Source organism: Eurosta solidaginis, chromosome 5, assembly GCF_040869045.1.
Source record: "Eurosta solidaginis isolate ZX-2024a chromosome 5, ASM4086904v1, whole genome shotgun sequence".
Classification (NCBI taxonomy): Eukaryota; Metazoa; Arthropoda; class Insecta; order Diptera; family Tephritidae; genus Eurosta; species Eurosta solidaginis.
Window position 1 is genome coordinate 211,137,318 of NC_090323.1, and position 20,686 is coordinate 211,158,003.

Below are 20,686 nucleotides of genomic sequence, written 5' to 3' on the forward strand. Positions count from 1 at the left end.
AAAAATTGTTGGATTACGTGTTCCATTTTCTTCATGTTGGAGTACTCTAACAATACTCCTTGGCAATGCGTTTGCGGACCACCATCAGCCGATCATTGCTCGTTTTTTAACGACAGTGATCACGACACGATGACGATCGAACAGAGTTGCCAAAAGTAAAATATTGCATGCAAATAACTAGTAATAAAATTTTACTATGGCAACTCTGATAAAATGCAACAGCGCACTGGTTTTATGTATACATACTAAAGTATGTATAGAGAAATATTAGTTTCTTTATTCACGCAAATGCTAAATAACATAAGAATATTCGTTGTATAAAATATAAAAGTTGTATTGCCCCTCTTCATTTACTTTCATTTTAAATTAAATTCACTTCGATAATTCTTTCCGACACAATTCCTCTTTAGTACTTTGGCATAAGATCCTCTGTGGGTGCTCCATGGAGTACTACAGTGAAAGTACTTTGGAAAGTACTCTCACGTATGTACTCTATGGAATACTCACAAACAAAGCGAGAGTGGGATCACCTACTCCTCTCCTAGGACATCGCAATGTTAATTGGAGCACATTTTTTGTATGAATACAGATTAGATTTGGAGCAGTCCTATACTCCCAAAGGAATATTCCTTACATTATTTATAGAGTACTCGCGTTTTTTGAAGGGTTTAGTAAAGACAACAAATCAAGTTTATTGTTTGCAAGCTTAACAGATTCTCAATCAATCTAACACATCTTTCTGTTAAAAGAACTGATTTCATTGGTCATTTCAACAGCGAACAAGTGTCAATATTATGCAAATATATCAGCTAATTTTAAAGATATACTTACGCTCACGGCGCTCACTACTCCCAGCAAACACAGTTTCTAACGTTACAAAAATATTGTGATTTAGATGATTAGAATACTAATGTAGTTCTCTAATTTATCTCTAATCCAAAACTACGTTAGATAACTAGGTAAGAATTCTATTAGAGATCGATTTGAGAAACTCTAGAAATGCGATGTTGTCACACCCAACAAACATTTAGGTTAGAGAACGATTAGAAAACGAATGCAATTCTAACGTATTTCTCTAAGGTAGAAGATTAGCGGACAATTTGCGTAACTGTCGAGAATTATAGCACTCTCGACCAAAAGGGAACTTTTTTCTCGATATCGACAAAAAGGTTAAAATTCTAATCGAATTCTAACGTTATTTCCCTGCAAAAATTCTTGGATTACGTGTTCCATTTTTTTCATGTTGGAGAACTCTAACAAAATCCTTTGCAATGCGTTTGCCAACCACCATCAGCTGATTGATTTAACCGCTATTCGCGTGGGATAAAAATCGGGAGAAATATCGGTTGGTTTTAAAAGCTGTTTTCCTTCACTTAAAAAGTCGATAAGTGTTTGCCTTTAGTCCACTTTACTATTTGTGAGTGAAGTACTGCTACAAGAAGAAGATGCCCTGAGACTTCAATGGCCTATAAGAACACTTGTTATTATCCTGAGGCTGATTATTGCTTTAATTAATTTAGTGTTGAATCTCCCTACCAAATCTTTGGCGTAAAGATTTATTGACACGTGTGCTTTTAATTTTTGTCTCTTCATTTATGAACTCCTCTTTTATGGTGTAAAGCCCTATGGCCGCGAAGGGCTTAGGGCCTAAAGCCTTTTCAGCCACCAATTCTGTGACTAGTCTTTCTGCCTGCTCATTCACATTCACCCCTCTATGGTCTGAAATCCAGTCTAATCGAAATTAATTGCGTGATCCTAAACTTATATTCCACGCAATCAAAGACTAGTGAGAACTTTATCTCCAATTAAGATAAAGCCTAGAAGTACGGCTTGAATATCGCTTAGCATATTGATGGTCTCATTGAACTAACCACGTTGCAGATTTATTTCGGCTCCCGCGCCTGAATGCTGGGAAACTGCCTCAATCTCATCTGGTCCCTTCGATAACTCATGATCTTGAGTTGAGCTGGCGAGTAATAAAGTACACTTATACTAGATTTGTCGTTAGATAAACCCTATTTCCTGCTTCTACATAGATCTTACCGATAAGCTGCTCATAATAAAGCTTTAATCTGGCAACCGTAGAACACGAACCAATCAGTATATAGCATGATTCGTCTGAAAATCATTCACTTTAAGACTTTGTAAGTTCGTTTCAAACCTCTTTTAGTGATCTTAATGCTGTCGTCCTTGGGAACTTGGTCAATCGGTTCGTGATCTTGAGCTTCTCTACATTTCGGATCGCAATGAATTTTCTCCCGCCAATGCCCCGTTTCGCTATAAACAGCGTTCGAATGAAGTGTTCGTTTGGCCGCCTCTTCAGTTATCAAATGTAAAGGGGTTTTGCGAAGATAACTTCAACGCATCTATTGCTCTTGGTCAAATTATTGCTTAGTCTTATCCTAAGCTCCACACCTTCGTTTAATTTAAAGCAGATAATGCTTTATAAACTCCCTCGTACAATAATAACAATGTCGTCGGCGTAACTTATTCATCGGATTCCATAGCCTTCGCAGGAAGGAATTGTCAAAACAAGTTAAACGTGTTGTTGAATGGCAAGTCCATAGCGAAGGGCCCCTATGTAACTTTTTCCAAAAGGATGTCTTAGAATATTCAATGTGGTCATATTAAATCATTCCTGGGATGGTCGGACAGGTACCTTAATGATGCTTGTTACCGGAGGTTAGGTTAGGTTGAACTGGCCGGTCAATAAAGATCTCACATAGACCGATTGTGTCCATAGTATCACCAGAATTTGTTTGACAACCAACTGAAGAACCGCAATCAGGTACCAGGATTTATGTTATAGAGTAACTCCGTCCTCTTGGCAAATACTAGAAGTTTTCTAGGGTCTAGCTTAATTGCTACCTCGAGATCTGGCAACTCTGCCGCCACTAATAACTGGACCCGTGACTTGGCGAGCGCAGGAAACGAACACAGAACGTGCTCAACAGTTTCTTACTGCAGCTCGCACTTCCTACACCTGCTGTTACTGACGAGACCTAACTTATAAGCATGTGACGACAGAAGGCAGTGTCCAGTTAGTATGCCCATCGAGAGCCTTAAGTATTCGCTCTTCAGAGATATGAACCACTTTGTGAGTCCAATATCGTAGGCTGTGCACATGATCTTAGAAATTTTGCAGCTCCGCGCTTTTATCCACGCCTTTCCTGCTTGATAGATCATATGCAGTTCTTGTCTTTTTTTAATTTCTTCCAAACGGATTGTCGTTTCAGTGATTGTTGCACCATTTGCCAACTCATCAGCCTTATCGTTAGCTTCTATTATGACCGAGAGTCCAGTATAGATGTATGGCCCGGCCTGAGCGAAGTTTTTCCAATGCTTCCTTGCATTCCACAACACTGCTTCATGAAGTATTGTGTGTTACCGGAATATACCGGATCTATATCTACTCGGAAAAAGACCATCAACATTGATAACACTCCCAGAAATATTTGGGGAGTGTCTATCGCTACAACAACAACAGTAAAGACATGCCAACAAATGTTTAGGTGTTAAACGGAAAGTGAAGCCGCTAAGTTGCTGTTAGATTCGAATTGTTTCGAAGTACTATTTTCATAAATTTTTATCAAATAGGTATATAGAGAGCAATCGCGAATAACTTTTTAAGTGCCATTTTTGAAAAACCATTTTTTTTGCAGGCTTCCACGCTCTTACAAACCTAACCTAACCTAAGTAACAAGGCAAAACGTTACAAAAGCCATGTACTTTTCACATTCAAACAAATTAGAGATTTAAGCCGATCACTTTATCGGTGGCGGCGGCGTAGGCTCTATTATATACCGACGGCGGCGGCGTGGGCGGCGCGCCGGCGTACGCCGATGTTCTTACTTTAAAAAGCTTGATTTTTCTATTTAAAAAAATAATATTTAGGAAAGGTTTTGTTTGTATATATTTAAGGAAATCAACGAGACACATAGAACCCTACCCCGGTCTTTGGAATTGGTACAGCTGCGTATGCTGAAAAGAAATAGAGATACTATATAATATGGTCACACTTTTATCTGTATATATCCTGCAAAGCGTAGTTTCACCTGGGGTTAACTCCTAATAATCGTCGCGAACACAATTTGTTTAAATCATTTGTGGCTCCTTGGCGGTCACGCACAAAGGCGACTTACGGTTGCTATTAATGGTCTATTAATACTCATGACTCTCGTGGCACAGGGCGCATCCAGTTTTTTCGATACAATTTCCGTTGATTAAGAGCTGCAATTCCCGATGTGCAAACAGTAGCAATCCCGACCACCAGTCGCTACCACGCCTCCTGACCCTCACACAATATGCCAGCACAGAGCTATGGGACTGCGACTTCGAACTCATATGTATCTTCCTCGACGTCACTTTCCTATAAGCTCTACTTGTAGCTCCGAAGACTTTCTAACGGGCGCTATGCTGCCGAGCTACACCAGAGAAACACCTTGAAACGTTAGGGAGGGACTATTCGGCCAAGGATGCCGCCCTCGAAATCATAAGCAGTCTAAGTGCATGTCATTGCGTTACTCATCGTATAATCCTCGGCGCATCTACATAATTAAAATTTTACAAGGACCCTGGATAAAATTTTTAAAATGTACACCAAAGTTTGCAGACGTTTGTGTTCACAAGATTGATTTCAATAGTCTTCGTTAAATCAAAACGTTATTTTATAATGAAAGTCGACCGATTTTGAGTTGAAAAATTTTAACTGCTGTTTTCCGGCCTTATGATATAAGAGTTCATTATGGATGACCGCGTAGCTTCAGACTAGTTCGACTGTCCATTACATTAGGGTAGTAGCACACGCGGTCATTAGTTCGACTGTCTTGGGAAAGCTTTTGCTTCACCACTTTGAGTGTTCTTGCGAAGGACAAAGCTTCACCTGGTAAATATATGTGCCTACGTATTCACATTTGTAAAAGGAGCCGTAACGTGTAGGTGATATTTAAACTTGGTTGATAGACTATAATCAGGGACTAGTTTTGGATAGGACCGCCAACTAAAGGAAATGTCAAACTGGGAGTCTTGGGTGTTGAAGGATGAAGTGTGAAAATCAAAGTTAATATTTCAGTCGCTATTGTATAGTTTCACAAATAAACAACAGGCGTTTGAATGGAAGTCCAAGTACAGTTTCAAACCTTTCTCATAAGTAAATATATCCTCAACTTAAGTATGAGGTAAGAACCATTACAAAGGAGTGTTTATGCCCCTAGAATTTACTAAATGATTTTGCATCACTGATTTCGCTTATTCTTTCAGCCAATCGCAATATAAAATTCTTTAAAAAATCGGCACCTTTTGTTGGGTATTTTGCTTTTTTTAACCACTTGAGGACAATTTGAAAACTTGTGGGTCATTTTATTTGAATTCATTGTTCATTATTAATCTTTAAAAAAAAAATATGCAAAGTGAGCATATAAATTTATTATATAACTTTTCTTTTAGTTTTTTGTTTTAATAACTTGGTGAATTGGGTGATGCAAAGCCCGTGTTAAGCTGACATCGAAAGCGCCTGTTTTTATACTCAGCGTGCTTTGCACACAGAGTATATTAACTTTGATTGTGTAACGGTTGGTTGTACATGTATAGGGGAATCGAGATAGATATAGACTTCCACATATCAAAATCATCAGTATTGAAAAAAAATTTGATTGAGCCATGTCCGTTAACACGATAACTTGAGTAAATATTGAGATATCTTCACCAAATTTGGTGCACGAGCTTATCTGGATCCAGAATAGATTGGTATTGAAATGAGCGAAATCGGATGATAACCACGCCCACTTTTTATACATATAACATTTTGGAAAACACAAAAATCTGATTATTTAATAAATAATACACCTAGAATGTTGAAATTTGACATGTGGACTGATATTGAGACTCGTGATAAAAATTTGAAACAATTTTTTAAAATGGGCGTGGCCCGCCCACTTGTGATAACATCAACTTTACAAATGTTATTAATCATAAATCAAATATCGTTAAACCCATCGTAACAAAATTCGCAGAGAGGTTACCATTACTATAAGGAATGCTTTGAAGAAAATTAACGAAATCGGTTAAGGACCACGCCCACTTTTATATAAAAGATTTTTAGAAGGGTCGTAGACGAAAATAATAAGCTATATCTTAGCCAAAAAGAGCTTTGTATCAATAGATTTTTTCTTTCTAAATTGAATAACATTAAATTGGAAAACACTAAAAATTTTGAAAATGGGCGTGGCACCGCCCCTTTTATGACTAAGCAATTTTCTATGTTTCGGGAGCCATAACTCGAAGAAAAATTAACGGATCGTAATAAAATTGGGTACACAAATTTTTCCTATAGCAAGAAATATTTCTAGAAAAAAATGGAGGAGATCGGTTAAAGGCCACGGCAACTTAGATATAAAACAAGTTTAAAAGGGTAGTAGACTAGAATAATAAGCTATAACTTAGCAAAAAATTGTTTTGAATCATGATACTTCACTTATCAAGTTTTATTGTAAGAGGAAATGGGGAGACATTTTTTTTAAACGGGCGGTGCCACGTGTTATGTAGAAACGTAATTTATCTGAAATGAAATGTACAATTGAAGCTCACGCTGAGTATATAATGTTCGGTTACAACCGAACTTATACACCTTTACTTGTTTTTTTTTTCGAATAGGTGGCAACCCTACTCAAAATTGTAATGCGGAGTGAAATACCTTTCGTTTCATACCCATATCGGCATATCGCATGCAATTTTTTTTAATTTCGAATAGGTGGCAACCCTAAATGGCAAACCTACTCAAAAATGTCCCTATTGGAATGCGGAGTGAAATACCTTTGGTTTGATACCCATATCGGCATATATATATTTTTTTTAATTTCGAATAGGTGGCAACTTTGTGAAACATTTGAGTGGCAACACCTAGGTAGAAAGTTTTAGAAGGTAATACATTATCTATGTGCCAAATTTCATTTAAATCGGTTTATCCGTTCCCGAGATCGTTCGGCTATACAAACATACAAATTAGGGCTGGGACTATCCGCATATTCGATTTTCCGCATATCCATACGGATATCCGCTGACACGGATAAAATCCGTACGGCATGGATATCCGGTTAATATTCGTTGGTGAAACTATCGGGATATCCGGATTTATGAAGATCCGTTAATAACCGTATTTTTGGATATCCAGTGAAAGTAACAAATTGATGTACCATATATGCTTATTTAACATTAATAAAAATAAATTCGTGGGGCATTTAAATCAATTAACAGTGAATACAAAAAAGGCTCGTATTGAGAAATATGTAATATGATGTTAAACTATTTTCTTCTTTTTCAGGTGTAAGAAAACAAGTGCCGATATCATTTCCCGACGAACTACATATCCAGCAATAAAAATACTCCTTCAGAAGTTGTTGAAGTGGCAGGTACCGCAAGATATCTTTTGGCGATTTTCGACAGATTGGGATATATTTTTTCATGGTCTTGCAACCAATTGCTGGCACTGAGATTGTGGTTTATTTGTTCTTCGAATGAGTAGCGCTGAAACTCGTCTTCCTCCCTTGTGTCACTGTCATTATCATTTAGGAGTATATCCATGGCCGTGAGATCACTGTTTTCCGGAGCTTCTTCTTGGGCATTCATATCAGCAGTACCCATTTTATTGCACCTTTTTTTTATTTTGCTACGAAAAGCATCGGTCTCAACGTGCTTCAACTGCTTGAAACTCGGTTCAAGACAACTCGCCATATGTGCAATACTGATATTTTCCAGAGATGGATCTTCAATGCTTACAAAGAAAAACGTCTTCTCAAGTCTGCAGCTACTTTTTCTTTGAATGTTTTTGCCATCCTCGTATCAGTGTTTTTAAATTTCAGATGCTTATTAAAAATTTTATGAATGATGGGTTTCACTTTAGAAATTTTAATCTCGCTGTCACTGCTAAGCACATTTGTCGCAATTTCGGAAGGATGAGTAAATCTATTAGAACATCAACTGCATTTCAGTCACTGTCCGAAATTGCGATATTTTGAGCTGCCTTATTGTTGAAAATTGAACGATCAGCAATTACTGCAACAATAGAAGATCTAAGCTCTTTAACTCTTTCCAACATAAAAAGAACTGAATTCCATTTAGTTGGACAACTTTGGATTAGTTTTTTAACTGTCTTTTCAGTTTGTATTAAATGTTTCTCGGGAGCACATGTACGTTTACTCGAATGATTTAAACTCATCACCAGTTTCCAAACCTTTTGGATGACTCCACAACATTCCGGTAGTTTCATACCTAAATTAGCACTCAATTGAAGTGTATGTGCACTGACTGGTTATATCAGGACTCTAACCCCGAACAGCATTTGTTATATTTTTCGCGTTGTTGTGTACAATAGTTGGGACTTTTTCTTTGATATCCCATTCTTCAATGCCATCTCGAAGCAAGTCTTCTAAATTCTCAGCTGTGCGGCTTCCAGTCATTTCTTCGGTGAGCAAGGAGAGCGAGGAGTCCAATTAGAATCTAAATAATGCGCTGTAAGTCCCATATAGGATCGGGTGGCTCTTGATGTCCAGAAATCAGTGGTCAAAGCTATATCAGATGCTGAACTGAGAATTGTCTTAACTTTCTCTATTTCACCGTTATGTATGGCTTGAATTCTACCGGAAATTGTTTTGCGACAAGGAATTACATACTCTGGTTCGATGACATTAACAAACTTCTTGAATCCATCACAATCCACCAATGAAATAGGCAATAAGTCAACAACAATCATATTAGCCAAGGCTTGTGTTATTATCTCTTCACGTTATTTGGAAATATATGTACTTATTGCGAACAGTTTGAATTACGCGTGATGTTCCAACTTTCTTCATTGGGGGTTCTGAACATTCCGAATTGTGATCAAAATTACTTTGTGATGAACTGCGACTCAGCTTATATTCTGGCGCAGATTCAGAGAGAAAAGCTGCGTCCATACCGTTCTCTTGAAGATGGAAAAACCGATAGTGGCTCCATAGACTTGATGTCGATCCTTTGTTTTGTAGCGTTTTTTCACAATATAAACAAACGGCACTGTTCTTATTTTCACTTTTTTGGAAATGATCCCAAATCTTGCTGACTATTTTAGCACTCATTATTAGTTTAAATGGACGCTTTGTGAAATTGTTGATGTTTGTAAAATTGTAGCTTTTTAATTTTTCACGTTAATTTAATAATCTATAAACATATTTTGTGAATGATTTCTCGATGTTTGCTTCGTTCAATTCTCATATGCATATATTCAAGTTTTATATTCCAGTATCCGGATATACGGATATCCGGATTTTCCATTTAAGTATCCGGACATCCGGATATCCGGATTTTTTGCTTAGCTATCCGGTTATTCGAATATCCGGTTTATCCGGATAGTTGAAAAATCCGGATGCAGTTCACAGCCCTAATACAAATATACAAGAATTGCTCGTTTAAATTTATAAGATTTATGTATATTCAATATATATATATTTATTTAAAATAATAACTTAACATAAAAGCACACTATGAAATGTTGGAAAAACATTGTTTAAATACTGATGTGTTAATGCATTCTAATCCTCGCCTGCAGGTATTGCATCTTCTAAGCGGCGTACAAATTTTATACGAAGTTCTGTTACATTATCACCTTTTAGTTGATCCTGAAATTAAATACAGATATACATATTTCAGTAAAAGTTGGAAGAGGTTTAACTTTGCCAGTTTGGTCGATAAAATCAAATTTTCCTCCTCAACTTAGGTACGGTTTTTCAGTAGTTGGTTAAGCTAAGCTTAAATTAAGTTTGCTTACTACAGAGCAGCTTTTCAGTTACAGTTGAAGGCCGCCTTTCTTATCTAGATATTTTTTGGGAACGGCAACAACAGGATTGTTTGCCCAAGAAACTTGAAAAAAATATTTCTCTAGCCTTAGAGAAATATGTATATTGTGACGAATATTAGTGACACTGATACTCACATCACTAGTCTGATACTAAGTAAATGAAACCAGAGCCAGAGAGAAGAGTTAGTCTTAACTATCGGGGATCATCAAATCACCTCAAAGGTTTCCTTAAAATACTTAGGAGTGCACATTGACTCTAAGTTAACTTTCAAAGAGCACCTCAGAGCGGTTGGGGAGAAAATTACCAAAGTTATTGGATCACTTATGCGAATAATGCCTAGCATTGGTGGTCCGAGCGAAGCTACACGTCAGCTATTGTCCACAGTAACCAGCTCAATAATACTATACGCAGCACCAGTGTGGTATGGATCTAAACAGACCCATCAAAAATATATATTAGCAGCGTACCGACTTGATTCTTTAAGAATAGCAAGTGCTTATCGGACGGTGTCCGACGACGCGATCCTGGTTCTAACCCGGAAAATCCCAGTGGACTTACTGGCAAGCGAAATGGCCGATCTGTATAACACTAATATCGAGCGACCATCTGAAGAAGACAAGAAAAGAGAAAGGATACAAACAATAGCTAAGTGGGAAGAACGGTGGGAGGCCTCGAGTAAAGGGCGTTGGACTTTCACACTAGTTTGGAACGTAGCTCAATGGAATGAGCGGAAGCACTGCGAACTGAACTACCATCTCACGCAGATAATGAGTGGACATGGCGGTTTCAAAGAGTATTTATGGAAGCGTAGGATAGAGGAAGATCCTCATTGCCCAATGTGTACCACGAAGTTAGAAAACGCAGAACACGTCATGTTCCACTGCCCCCGTTTCCACGAAGAAAGACTCATCTGCCATGGAGTCTTTGGGGAGGAACCTACCACGAGAAATTTAGTATCACATATGTGCAACAGGGAAGAGTGCTGGACTGCAGTGAGCAAAATAGCATTTATAGTAATGACACGCCTGATGGATGCTGAGAGGGAGCGCAGAGAAATGCGCATGCGAAGCAGTGGCGATTAAATGGACACTCAGAGCAAATAGCGGGAACCTGGACGCAGGGACAACATTAGGCTATTAAAAAATGAGAAATATGGAACGCCACCCTGAAGTAATGCGAAAGTGGTGCCGGGGTGGGCGACGGTTCCAGAACGGGGCTGTTTTTAGTCTACGGACACACGATTGCTGCGACGGCAGCAATTATGGTGCATTAGGCATTTTTCAGCCTCTCCGTCTGACGTCACAACAATAAAGCAGGCAGTCACTTGTATCTACATAAACGAATCAATCATTATGTCTAAACATATGTACGTACACGCAGGGGAGAGAAAACACACAAACACATGTATATGTCTTATCTGAGATGCGCTCAAAAGTAGGGAATAGTTTGTGCAAGGAACACTCACATATACACGCGCATATGAGAAGCTATAAACGTAGTTATAGTTGGTAATTTTATAGCTGCTAATGCCTATATGACACTACTTTATTTTGTCTTGGATTCCAAGCTAGAAAAACTGACGAAACTTCATCGGAACTTCAAAATACAAAAATAATTTTTACCATGAGAAAACGAGACCACTATTTCCATCAAAATTAGTGAGTTTGGCATGTCTTTGTTTATGTTTTAAAATATATTTTCTATTAACATTTCTAACAATAAAAACGATGAAAATAACACGGGAAAATGATTTCGGTCTCTGATGGTGCGTGCTTTGCACACAGAGTATATTAACTTTGATTGTGTAACGGTTGGTTGTACATGTATAGGGGAATCGAGATAGATATAGACTTCCACATATCAAAATCATCAGTATTGAAAAAAAATTTGATTGAGCCATGTCCGTTAACACGATAACTTGAGTAAATATTGAGATATCTTCACCAAATTTGGTGCACGAGCTTATCTGGATCCAGAATAGATTGGTATTGAAATGAGCGAAATCGGATGATAACCACGCCCACTTTTTATACATATAACATTTTGGAAAACACAAAAATCTGATTATTTAATAAATAATACACCTAGAATGTTGAAATTTGACATGTGGACTGATATTGAGACTCGTGATAAAAATTTGAAACAATTTTTTAAAATGGGCGTGGCCCGCCCACTTGTGATAACATCAACTTTACAAATGTTATTAATCATAAATCAAATATCGTTAAACCCATCGTAACAAAATTCGCAGAGAGGTTACCATTACTATAAGGAATGCTTTGAAGAAAATTAACGAAATCGGTTAAGGACCACGCCCACTTTTATATAAAAGATTTTTAGAAGGGTCGTAGACGAAAATAATAAGCTATATCTTAGCCAAAAAGAGCTTTGTATCAATAGATTTTTTCTTTCTAAATTGAATAACATTAAATTGGAAAACACTAAAAATTTTGAAAATGGGCGTGGCACCGCCCCTTTTATGACTAAGCAATTTTCTATGTTTCGGGAGCCATAACTCGAAGAAAAATTAACGGATCGTAATAAAATTGGGTACACAAATTTTTCCTATAGCAAGAAATATTTCTAGAAAAAAATGGAGGAGATCGGTTAAAGGCCACGGCAACTTAGATATAAAACAAGTTTAAAAGGGTAGTAGACTAGAATAATAAGCTATAACTTAGCAAAAAATTGTTTTGAATCATGATACTTCACTTATCAAGTTTTATTGTAAGAGGAAATGGGGAGACATTTTTTTTAAACGGGCGGTGCCACGTGTTATGTAGAAACGTAATTTATCTGAAATGAAATGTACAATTGAAGCTCACGCTGAGTATATAATGTTCGGTTACAACCGAACTTATACACCTTTACTTGTTTTTTTTTTCGAATAGGTGGCAACCCTACTCAAAATTGTAATGCGGAGTGAAATACCTTTCGTTTCATACCCATATCGGCATATCGCATGCAATTTTTTTTAATTTCGAATAGGTGGCAACCCTAAATGGCAAACCTACTCAAAAATGTCCCTATTGGAATGCGGAGTGAAATACCTTTGGTTTGATACCCATATCGGCATATATATATTTTTTTTAATTTCGAATAGGTGGCAACTTTGTGAAACATTTGAGTGGCAACACCTAGGTAGAAAGTTTTAGAAGGTAATACATTATCTATGTGCCAAATTTCATTTAAATCGGTTTATCCGTTCCCGAGATCGTTCGGCTATACAAACATACAAATTAGGGCTGGGACTATCCGCATATTCGATTTTCCGCATATCCATACGGATATCCGCTGACACGGATAAAATCCGTACGGCATGGATATCCGGTTAATATTCGTTGGTGAAACTATCGGGATATCCGGATTTATGAAGATCCGTTAATAACCGTATTTTTGGATATCCAGTGAAAGTAACAAATTGATGTACCATATATGCTTATTTAACATTAATAAAAATAAATTCGTGGGGCATTTAAATCAATTAACAGTGAATACAAAAAAGGCTCGTATTGAGAAATATGTAATATGATGTTAAACTATTTTCTTCTTTTTCAGGTGTAAGAAAACAAGTGCCGATATCATTTCCCGACGAACTACATATCCAGCAATAAAAATACTCCTTCAGAAGTTGTTGAAGTGGCAGGTACCGCAAGATATCTTTTGGCGATTTTCGACAGATTGGGATATATTTTTTCATGGTCTTGCAACCAATTGCTGGCACTGAGATTGTGGTTTATTTGTTCTTCGAATGAGTAGCGCTGAAACTCGTCTTCCTCCCTTGTGTCACTGTCATTATCATTTAGGAGTATATCCATGGCCGTGAGATCACTGTTTTCCGGAGCTTCTTCTTGGGCATTCATATCAGCAGTACCCATTTTATTGCACCTTTTTTTTATTTTGCTACGAAAAGCATCGGTCTCAACGTGCTTCAACTGCTTGAAACTCGGTTCAAGACAACTCGCCATATGTGCAATACTGATATTTTCCAGAGATGGATCTTCAATGCTTACAAAGAAAAACGTCTTCTCAAGTCTGCAGCTACTTTTTCTTTGAATGTTTTTGCCATCCTCGTATCAGTGTTTTTAAATTTCAGATGCTTATTAAAAATTTTATGAATGATGGGTTTCACTTTAGAAATTTTAATCTCGCTGTCACTGCTAAGCACATTTGTCGCAATTTCGGAAGGATGAGTAAATCTATTAGAACATCAACTGCATTTCAGTCACTGTCCGAAATTGCGATATTTTGAGCTGCCTTATTGTTGAAAATTGAACGATCAGCAATTACTGCAACAATAGAAGATCTAAGCTCTTTAACTCTTTCCAACATAAAAAGAACTGAATTCCATTTAGTTGGACAACTTTGGATTAGTTTTTTAACTGTCTTTTCAGTTTGTATTAAATGTTTCTCGGGAGCACATGTACGTTTACTCGAATGATTTAAACTCATCACCAGTTTCCAAACCTTTTGGATGACTCCACAACATTCCGGTAGTTTCATACCTAAATTAGCACTCAATTGAAGTGTATGTGCACTGACTGGTTATATCAGGACTCTAACCCCGAACAGCATTTGTTATATTTTTCGCGTTGTTGTGTACAATAGTTGGGACTTTTTCTTTGATATCCCATTCTTCAATGCCATCTCGAAGCAAGTCTTCTAAATTCTCAGCTGTGCGGCTTCCAGTCATTTCTTCGGTGAGCAAGGAGAGCGAGGAGTCCAATTAGAATCTAAATAATGCGCTGTAAGTCCCATATAGGATCGGGTGGCTCTTGATGTCCAGAAATCAGTGGTCAAAGCTATATCAGATGCTGAACTGAGAATTGTCTTAACTTTCTCTATTTCACCGTTATGTATGGCTTGAATTCTACCGGAAATTGTTTTGCGACAAGGAATTACATACTCTGGTTCGATGACATTAACAAACTTCTTGAATCCATCACAATCCACCAATGAAATAGGCAATAAGTCAACAACAATCATATTAGCCAAGGCTTGTGTTATTATCTCTTCACGTTATTTGGAAATATATGTACTTATTGCGAACAGTTTGAATTACGCGTGATGTTCCAACTTTCTTCATTGGGGGTTCTGAACATTCCGAATTGTGATCAAAATTACTTTGTGATGAACTGCGACTCAGCTTATATTCTGGCGCAGATTCAGAGAGAAAAGCTGCGTCCATACCGTTCTCTTGAAGATGGAAAAACCGATAGTGGCTCCATAGACTTGATGTCGATCCTTTGTTTTGTAGCGTTTTTTCACAATATAAACAAACGGCACTGTTCTTATTTTCACTTTTTTGGAAATGATCCCAAATCTTGCTGACTATTTTAGCACTCATTATTAGTTTAAATGGACGCTTTGTGAAATTGTTGATGTTTGTAAAATTGTAGCTTTTTAATTTTTCACGTTAATTTAATAATCTATAAACATATTTTGTGAATGATTTCTCGATGTTTGCTTCGTTCAATTCTCATATGCATATATTCAAGTTTTATATTCCAGTATCCGGATATACGGATATCCGGATTTTCCATTTAAGTATCCGGACATCCGGATATCCGGATTTTTTGCTTAGCTATCCGGTTATTCGAATATCCGGTTTATCCGGATAGTTGAAAAATCCGGATGCAGTTCACAGCCCTAATACAAATATACAAGAATTGCTCGTTTAAATTTATAAGATTTATGTATATTCAATATATATATATTTATTTAAAATAATAACTTAACATAAAAGCACACTATGAAATGTTGGAAAAACATTGTTTAAATACTGATGTGTTAATGCATTCTAATCCTCGCCTGCAGGTATTGCATCTTCTAAGCGGCGTACAAATTTTATACGAAGTTCTGTTACATTATCACCTTTTAGTTGATCCTGAAATTAAATACAGATATACATATTTCAGTAAAAGTTGGAAGAGGTTTAACTTTGCCAGTTTGGTCGATAAAATCAAATTTTCCTCCTCAACTTAGGTCCGGTTTTTCAGTAGTTGGTTAAGCTAAGCTTAAATTAAGTTTGCTTACTACAGAGCAGCTTTTCAGTTACAGTTGAAGGCCGCCTTTCTTATCTAGATATTTTTTGGGAACGGCAACAACAGGATTGTTTGCCCAAGAAACTTGAAAAAAATATTTCTCTAGCCTTAGAGAAATATGTATATTGTGACGAATATTAGTGACACTGATACTCACATCACTAGTCTGATACTAAGTAAATGAAACCAGAGCCAGAGAGAAGAGTTAGTCTTAACTATCGGGGATCATCAAATCACCTCAAAGGTTTCCTTAAAATACTTAGGAGTGCACATTGACTCTAAGTTAACTTTCAAAGAGCACCTCAGAGCGGTTGGGGAGAAAATTACCAAAGTTATTGGATCACTTATGCGAATAATGCCTAGCATTGGTGGTCCGAGCGAAGCTACACGTCAGCTATTGTCCACAGTAACCAGCTCAATAATACTATACGCAGCACCAGTGTGGTATGGATCTAAACAGACCCATCAAAAATATATATTAGCAGCGTACCGACTTGATTCTTTAAGAATAGCAAGTGCTTATCGGACGGTGTCCGACGACGCGATCCTGGTTCTAACCCGGAAAATCCCAGTGGACTTACTGGCAAGCGAAATGGCCGATCTGTATAACACTAATATCGAGCGACCATCTGAAGAAGACAAGAAAAGAGAAAGGATACAAACAATAGCTAAGTGGGAAGAACGGTGGGAGGCCTCGAGTAAAGGGCGTTGGACTTTCACACTAGTTTGGAACGTAGCTCAATGGAATGAGCGGAAGCACTGCGAACTGAACTACCATCTCACGCAGATAATGAGTGGACATGGCGGTTTCAAAGAGTATTTATGGAAGCGTAGGATAGAGGAAGATCCTCATTGCCCAATGTGTACCACGAAGTTAGAAAACGCAGAACACGTCATGTTCCACTGCCCCCGTTTCCACGAAGAAAGACTCATCTGCCATGGAGTCTTTGGGGAGGAACCTACCACGAGAAATTTAGTATCACATATGTGCAACAGGGAAGAGTGCTGGACTGCAGTGAGCAAAATAGCATTTATAGTAATGACACGCCTGATGGATGCTGAGAGGGAGCGCAGAGAAATGCGCATGCGAAGCAGTGGCGATTAAATGGACACTCAGAGCAAATAGCGGGAACCTGGACGCAGGGACAACATTAGGCTATTAAAAAATGAGAAATATGGAACGCCACCCTGAAGTAATGCGAAAGTGGTGCCGGGGTGGGCGACGGTTCCAGAACGGGGCTGTTTTTAGTCTACGGACACACGATTGCTGCGACGGCAGCAATTATGGTGCATTAGGCATTTTTCAGCCTCTCCGTCTGACGTCACAACAATAAAGCAGGCAGTCACTTGTATCTACATAAACGAATCAATCATTATGTCTAAACATATGTACGTACACGCAGGGGAGAGAAAACACACAAACACATGTATATGTCTTATCTGAGATGCGCTCAAAAGTAGGGAATAGTTTGTGCAAGGAACACTCACATATACACGCGCATATGAGAAGCTATAAACGTAGTTATAGTTGGTAATTTTATAGCTGCTAATGCCTATATGACACTACTTTATTTTGTCTTGGACTCCAAGCTAGAAAAACTGACGAAACTTCATCGGAACTTCAAAATACAAAAATAATTTTTACCATGAGAAAACGAGACCACTATTTCCATCAAAATTAGTGAGTTTGGCATGTCTTTGTTTATGTTTTAAAATATATTTTCTATTAACATTTCTAACAATAAAAACGATGAAAATAACACGGGAAAATGATTTCGGTCTCTGATGGTGCGCTTTTTTCCAGAAGAAAGTTGATTTTAGTTGTGTTTTTATGCACAAAATTTTCAAACTAAAAACAAAAATTTTCATTTGTCAGAAAAGATAAAGAAAAAACGACCAAATGTCACAAAAACCTATCGAAATACAAACTGACTCTTTTGTTTTTAATGAACTAGATTGTATTTTTCTTGCATTTCGTTAGTTTTTTGAAATATAGATTACACACTTACACCAGAACTGAAGCCGTATTAGGAGGGAGGGCGACAAAAAATATAAGAGAAAATACAAGAAAAATACAGAGAAAATAAAGTAGTGTCATATAGGTATAACTAACTAGTAAATTCTAGAATAGAACCGCCTAGAAATATATCAACGAGTAAACAAAAAACACTTTAAAAGCAGCAACAGTTGAGGCACGACAATCAGTTTGATTAAGCACGCTATCTGTCGAGCAATAGAAGTGATATTTTGAAAGTAGTCTAATAAAGGTCATTTTGCATTATCGAATATTGGAGTTATTTATTCAACAGTTTAGTCATTCGAACGTTAGCAGAAGGTTGCAAATAAGCAGAATTGCAGTAAATTCGTTACAATATGAATACTTAGTTCTGGAGTTGATATTCAACGTCATTCTCAAATTATTCTCCAACGTTTGAGAGATTTTGAGAAATTTACAACACAGTTGATATCCTACATTGGATATGTAGTTGAGGTGGAGTTAAAAAAAACTTATCCAAGGTCGTACCACCAAACTCAACAGCTGTTTTTCGTGAGAAATAAATACCTGGTTAGTAGCAGTAATGAAGCTTTATAAATAAAAAATATCTTATGCTTGTTTTGTTTTTTTGTGTATATACTTCAGTATTGGAATCTTACATTTAAGTCCAATTAGAGAACCACACTTGAGTACAAGTTCGAAACCATGATTCAATCACAATAGGTTTGCTCGACAGACAAATTTTTTGATAACTGTGGCCATTTTACTCCCAAATCGAATTGACAACCGTTAACTGTGTTGTTTCTTTGCGAATCTTCGAAAAATATTAGTAGTAGAAATAGGAAGCAATCAGTTTACAAATACCGGGTAAGTACTGAACTGCATAATTCCTTAGAACATTTTTTTTTAATTTTATAGTGAATTTATTAACTATGCCATGATCCATTAGTATGGCTGAACATTGAAAAGTGAGGACACCAAAAAATCGTGCACTTTCGTAAACCTATAAATATACCAAAACCTAAACCAATTCGAAATTCGTCGATCAACGTCAATACCTCGACTATTAAATCGCTTCACGTAAAAATGTCATTAGTAAATAATGGAGATGCCATAATGAAATGTACTGATTGGGCATGTTAACTTATTCAGGTAGAAGTCTAGAACAGGAGTCTACTGCTAATACGCGTCCAAAAATATCGAAAGAGGTGACCTCGACAACCATAATCCGAAGGCGGAAAAGAAAAATTTTATCTCTGTTCGGAGATATTTGCAGTTGAAGTTGTTTTTGTGCACTGAAAAAGATTTTGTGTACAAAGGGATTTTTCACGCATTTAATTTTGATCCCATCTCATTGGTGGACCGGCCAGGGTAATTTTTTATAAGCTCGGCTGAAGGCCGCCAACGCAACCCGGGGCCATTTTTCGGTTTTTCGTCAATATCTTTTGAACGAGCTAAAATTTTTATTTCCGCCTTCGAATTATTGTCAACGAGCTCAATACGCGTCTTTTGACCAGGGTTGGGCGTTTACATTTTTTGGATTGTTTACACTTTCATTGTAAACAATTATAAATAATGTAAACAATTGTAAACATTTACCAGCATATGTCATTTCAACTTATATTGTAAACTGTCAAGTCAAACAGGTCGATTTGAAAGGTCCAAAAAGTTTCTTTTTATTTATTATAAAATGAAAATTGACCAAAACAATGAAGAATCGGACAGTGAAATTGAATTAAAAATATTAAAATACTAAATATTAAAACGTATTTTTTATTATTTTTTACAAGCTTGGAAAACTGTTTGAAAAATAGTGAAAATGCTTAATTAGTAGTAGATTGTTTCTGACTCATAAAAAAAGCAAACAAATTAATTGTTTACAATTGTTTACAAAAATGAATTGTTTACGTAAACAATTAGCTTGTAAACAATTACATTGTTTACATGTAAACAATTGCTGTAAACAATTTAAACAGTTTACAGGCCCAATCCTGCTTTTGACACTTCTCTCGATATTCTTGTGCGCGTATTAAAAGTCGATCTTCTATTAACCGTATGTTCGGAACATTCGTCTCCATTTAAGAATTTGGGGAATCGGTTTATATTTGGAATTATTGTATATATTTATTTGATATATTCGGACCTCGTGAGGTAGTATCAAATGAACGTATTCCGAATATTCTAAATTAACGGTTTATCCGGAACTTTTCCACTTAATACTTAACGGAAAAGAGCTTTCCGAAATTTCAGAACAAAAAGGTGAATACGACCTGTGTAGCAGGACCGCACAAAAGCTTAACTCTTCTGTCAAAATCAAGGTAGGAATATAAAGTTTGTTGTGTAACCGCAGTTCGTTGGCGAGAAGTCATGGCGGGCCAGGCATGCTGGAAGCCCGGGCTAAGCTCGTCGTTGGTCGTTTTTCTTGCCGCAAATTCTCACACACAGATACACAGACAAAAAAAAGGTTCATGCCTGTGATTGTGGACAGGAAAAAGGAAAGATAATAGCGGGAGGAAACAGTCCTGTCAGTTGGAGCCGACCCACCTCTTTAGTCCGCAACCCGCGAACTACATTTGAATGCTACTGGGCTCCGACAATTGAAGTAGCATTCCCTATTACTGACAGTAGTCCGTCAGTCCTAGCGTCAGGTCATGTCCGACGGTCAGTCTATGGATCAAACACCTAGAAATCAACCATTATCCTGGAGAACAACACCCACTCCAAAATAAGGTGTATTTAGCCTTCCATTTCAAAGAACTACTAGCCCGTTAAATTAAATTTCACTCACATCAGTTTATTAACAAATTCTCTTAATATAA

The 20,686-nt window shown here is 37.1% G+C and overlaps 2 protein-coding genes across 3 annotated transcripts in view; both read right to left on the minus strand.

Annotated features, from left to right (window-relative positions):
* LOC137252376 (uncharacterized) overlaps window positions 1-20,686 on the minus strand; it is an 85,933-nt gene that overhangs the window by 42,013 nt on the left and 23,234 nt on the right. The gene's annotated exons all lie outside the window — the stretch shown is intronic.
* Window positions 15,496-20,686, minus strand: part of LOC137252384 (trafficking protein particle complex subunit 3-like) — a 32,916-nt gene continuing 27,725 nt past the window's right edge. Inside the window, exon 4 of one of the 2 annotated variants that reach the window (XM_067787997.1) lies at window positions 15,496-15,714. In XM_067787997.1, coding sequence (XP_067644098.1) covers window positions 15,628-15,714 — 87 coding nt within the window. In that variant the 3' untranslated portion in view covers window positions 15,496-15,627. The remainder of the gene's footprint in view (window positions 15,715-20,686) is intronic. The other variant, XM_067787996.1, reaches the window with a different exon arrangement.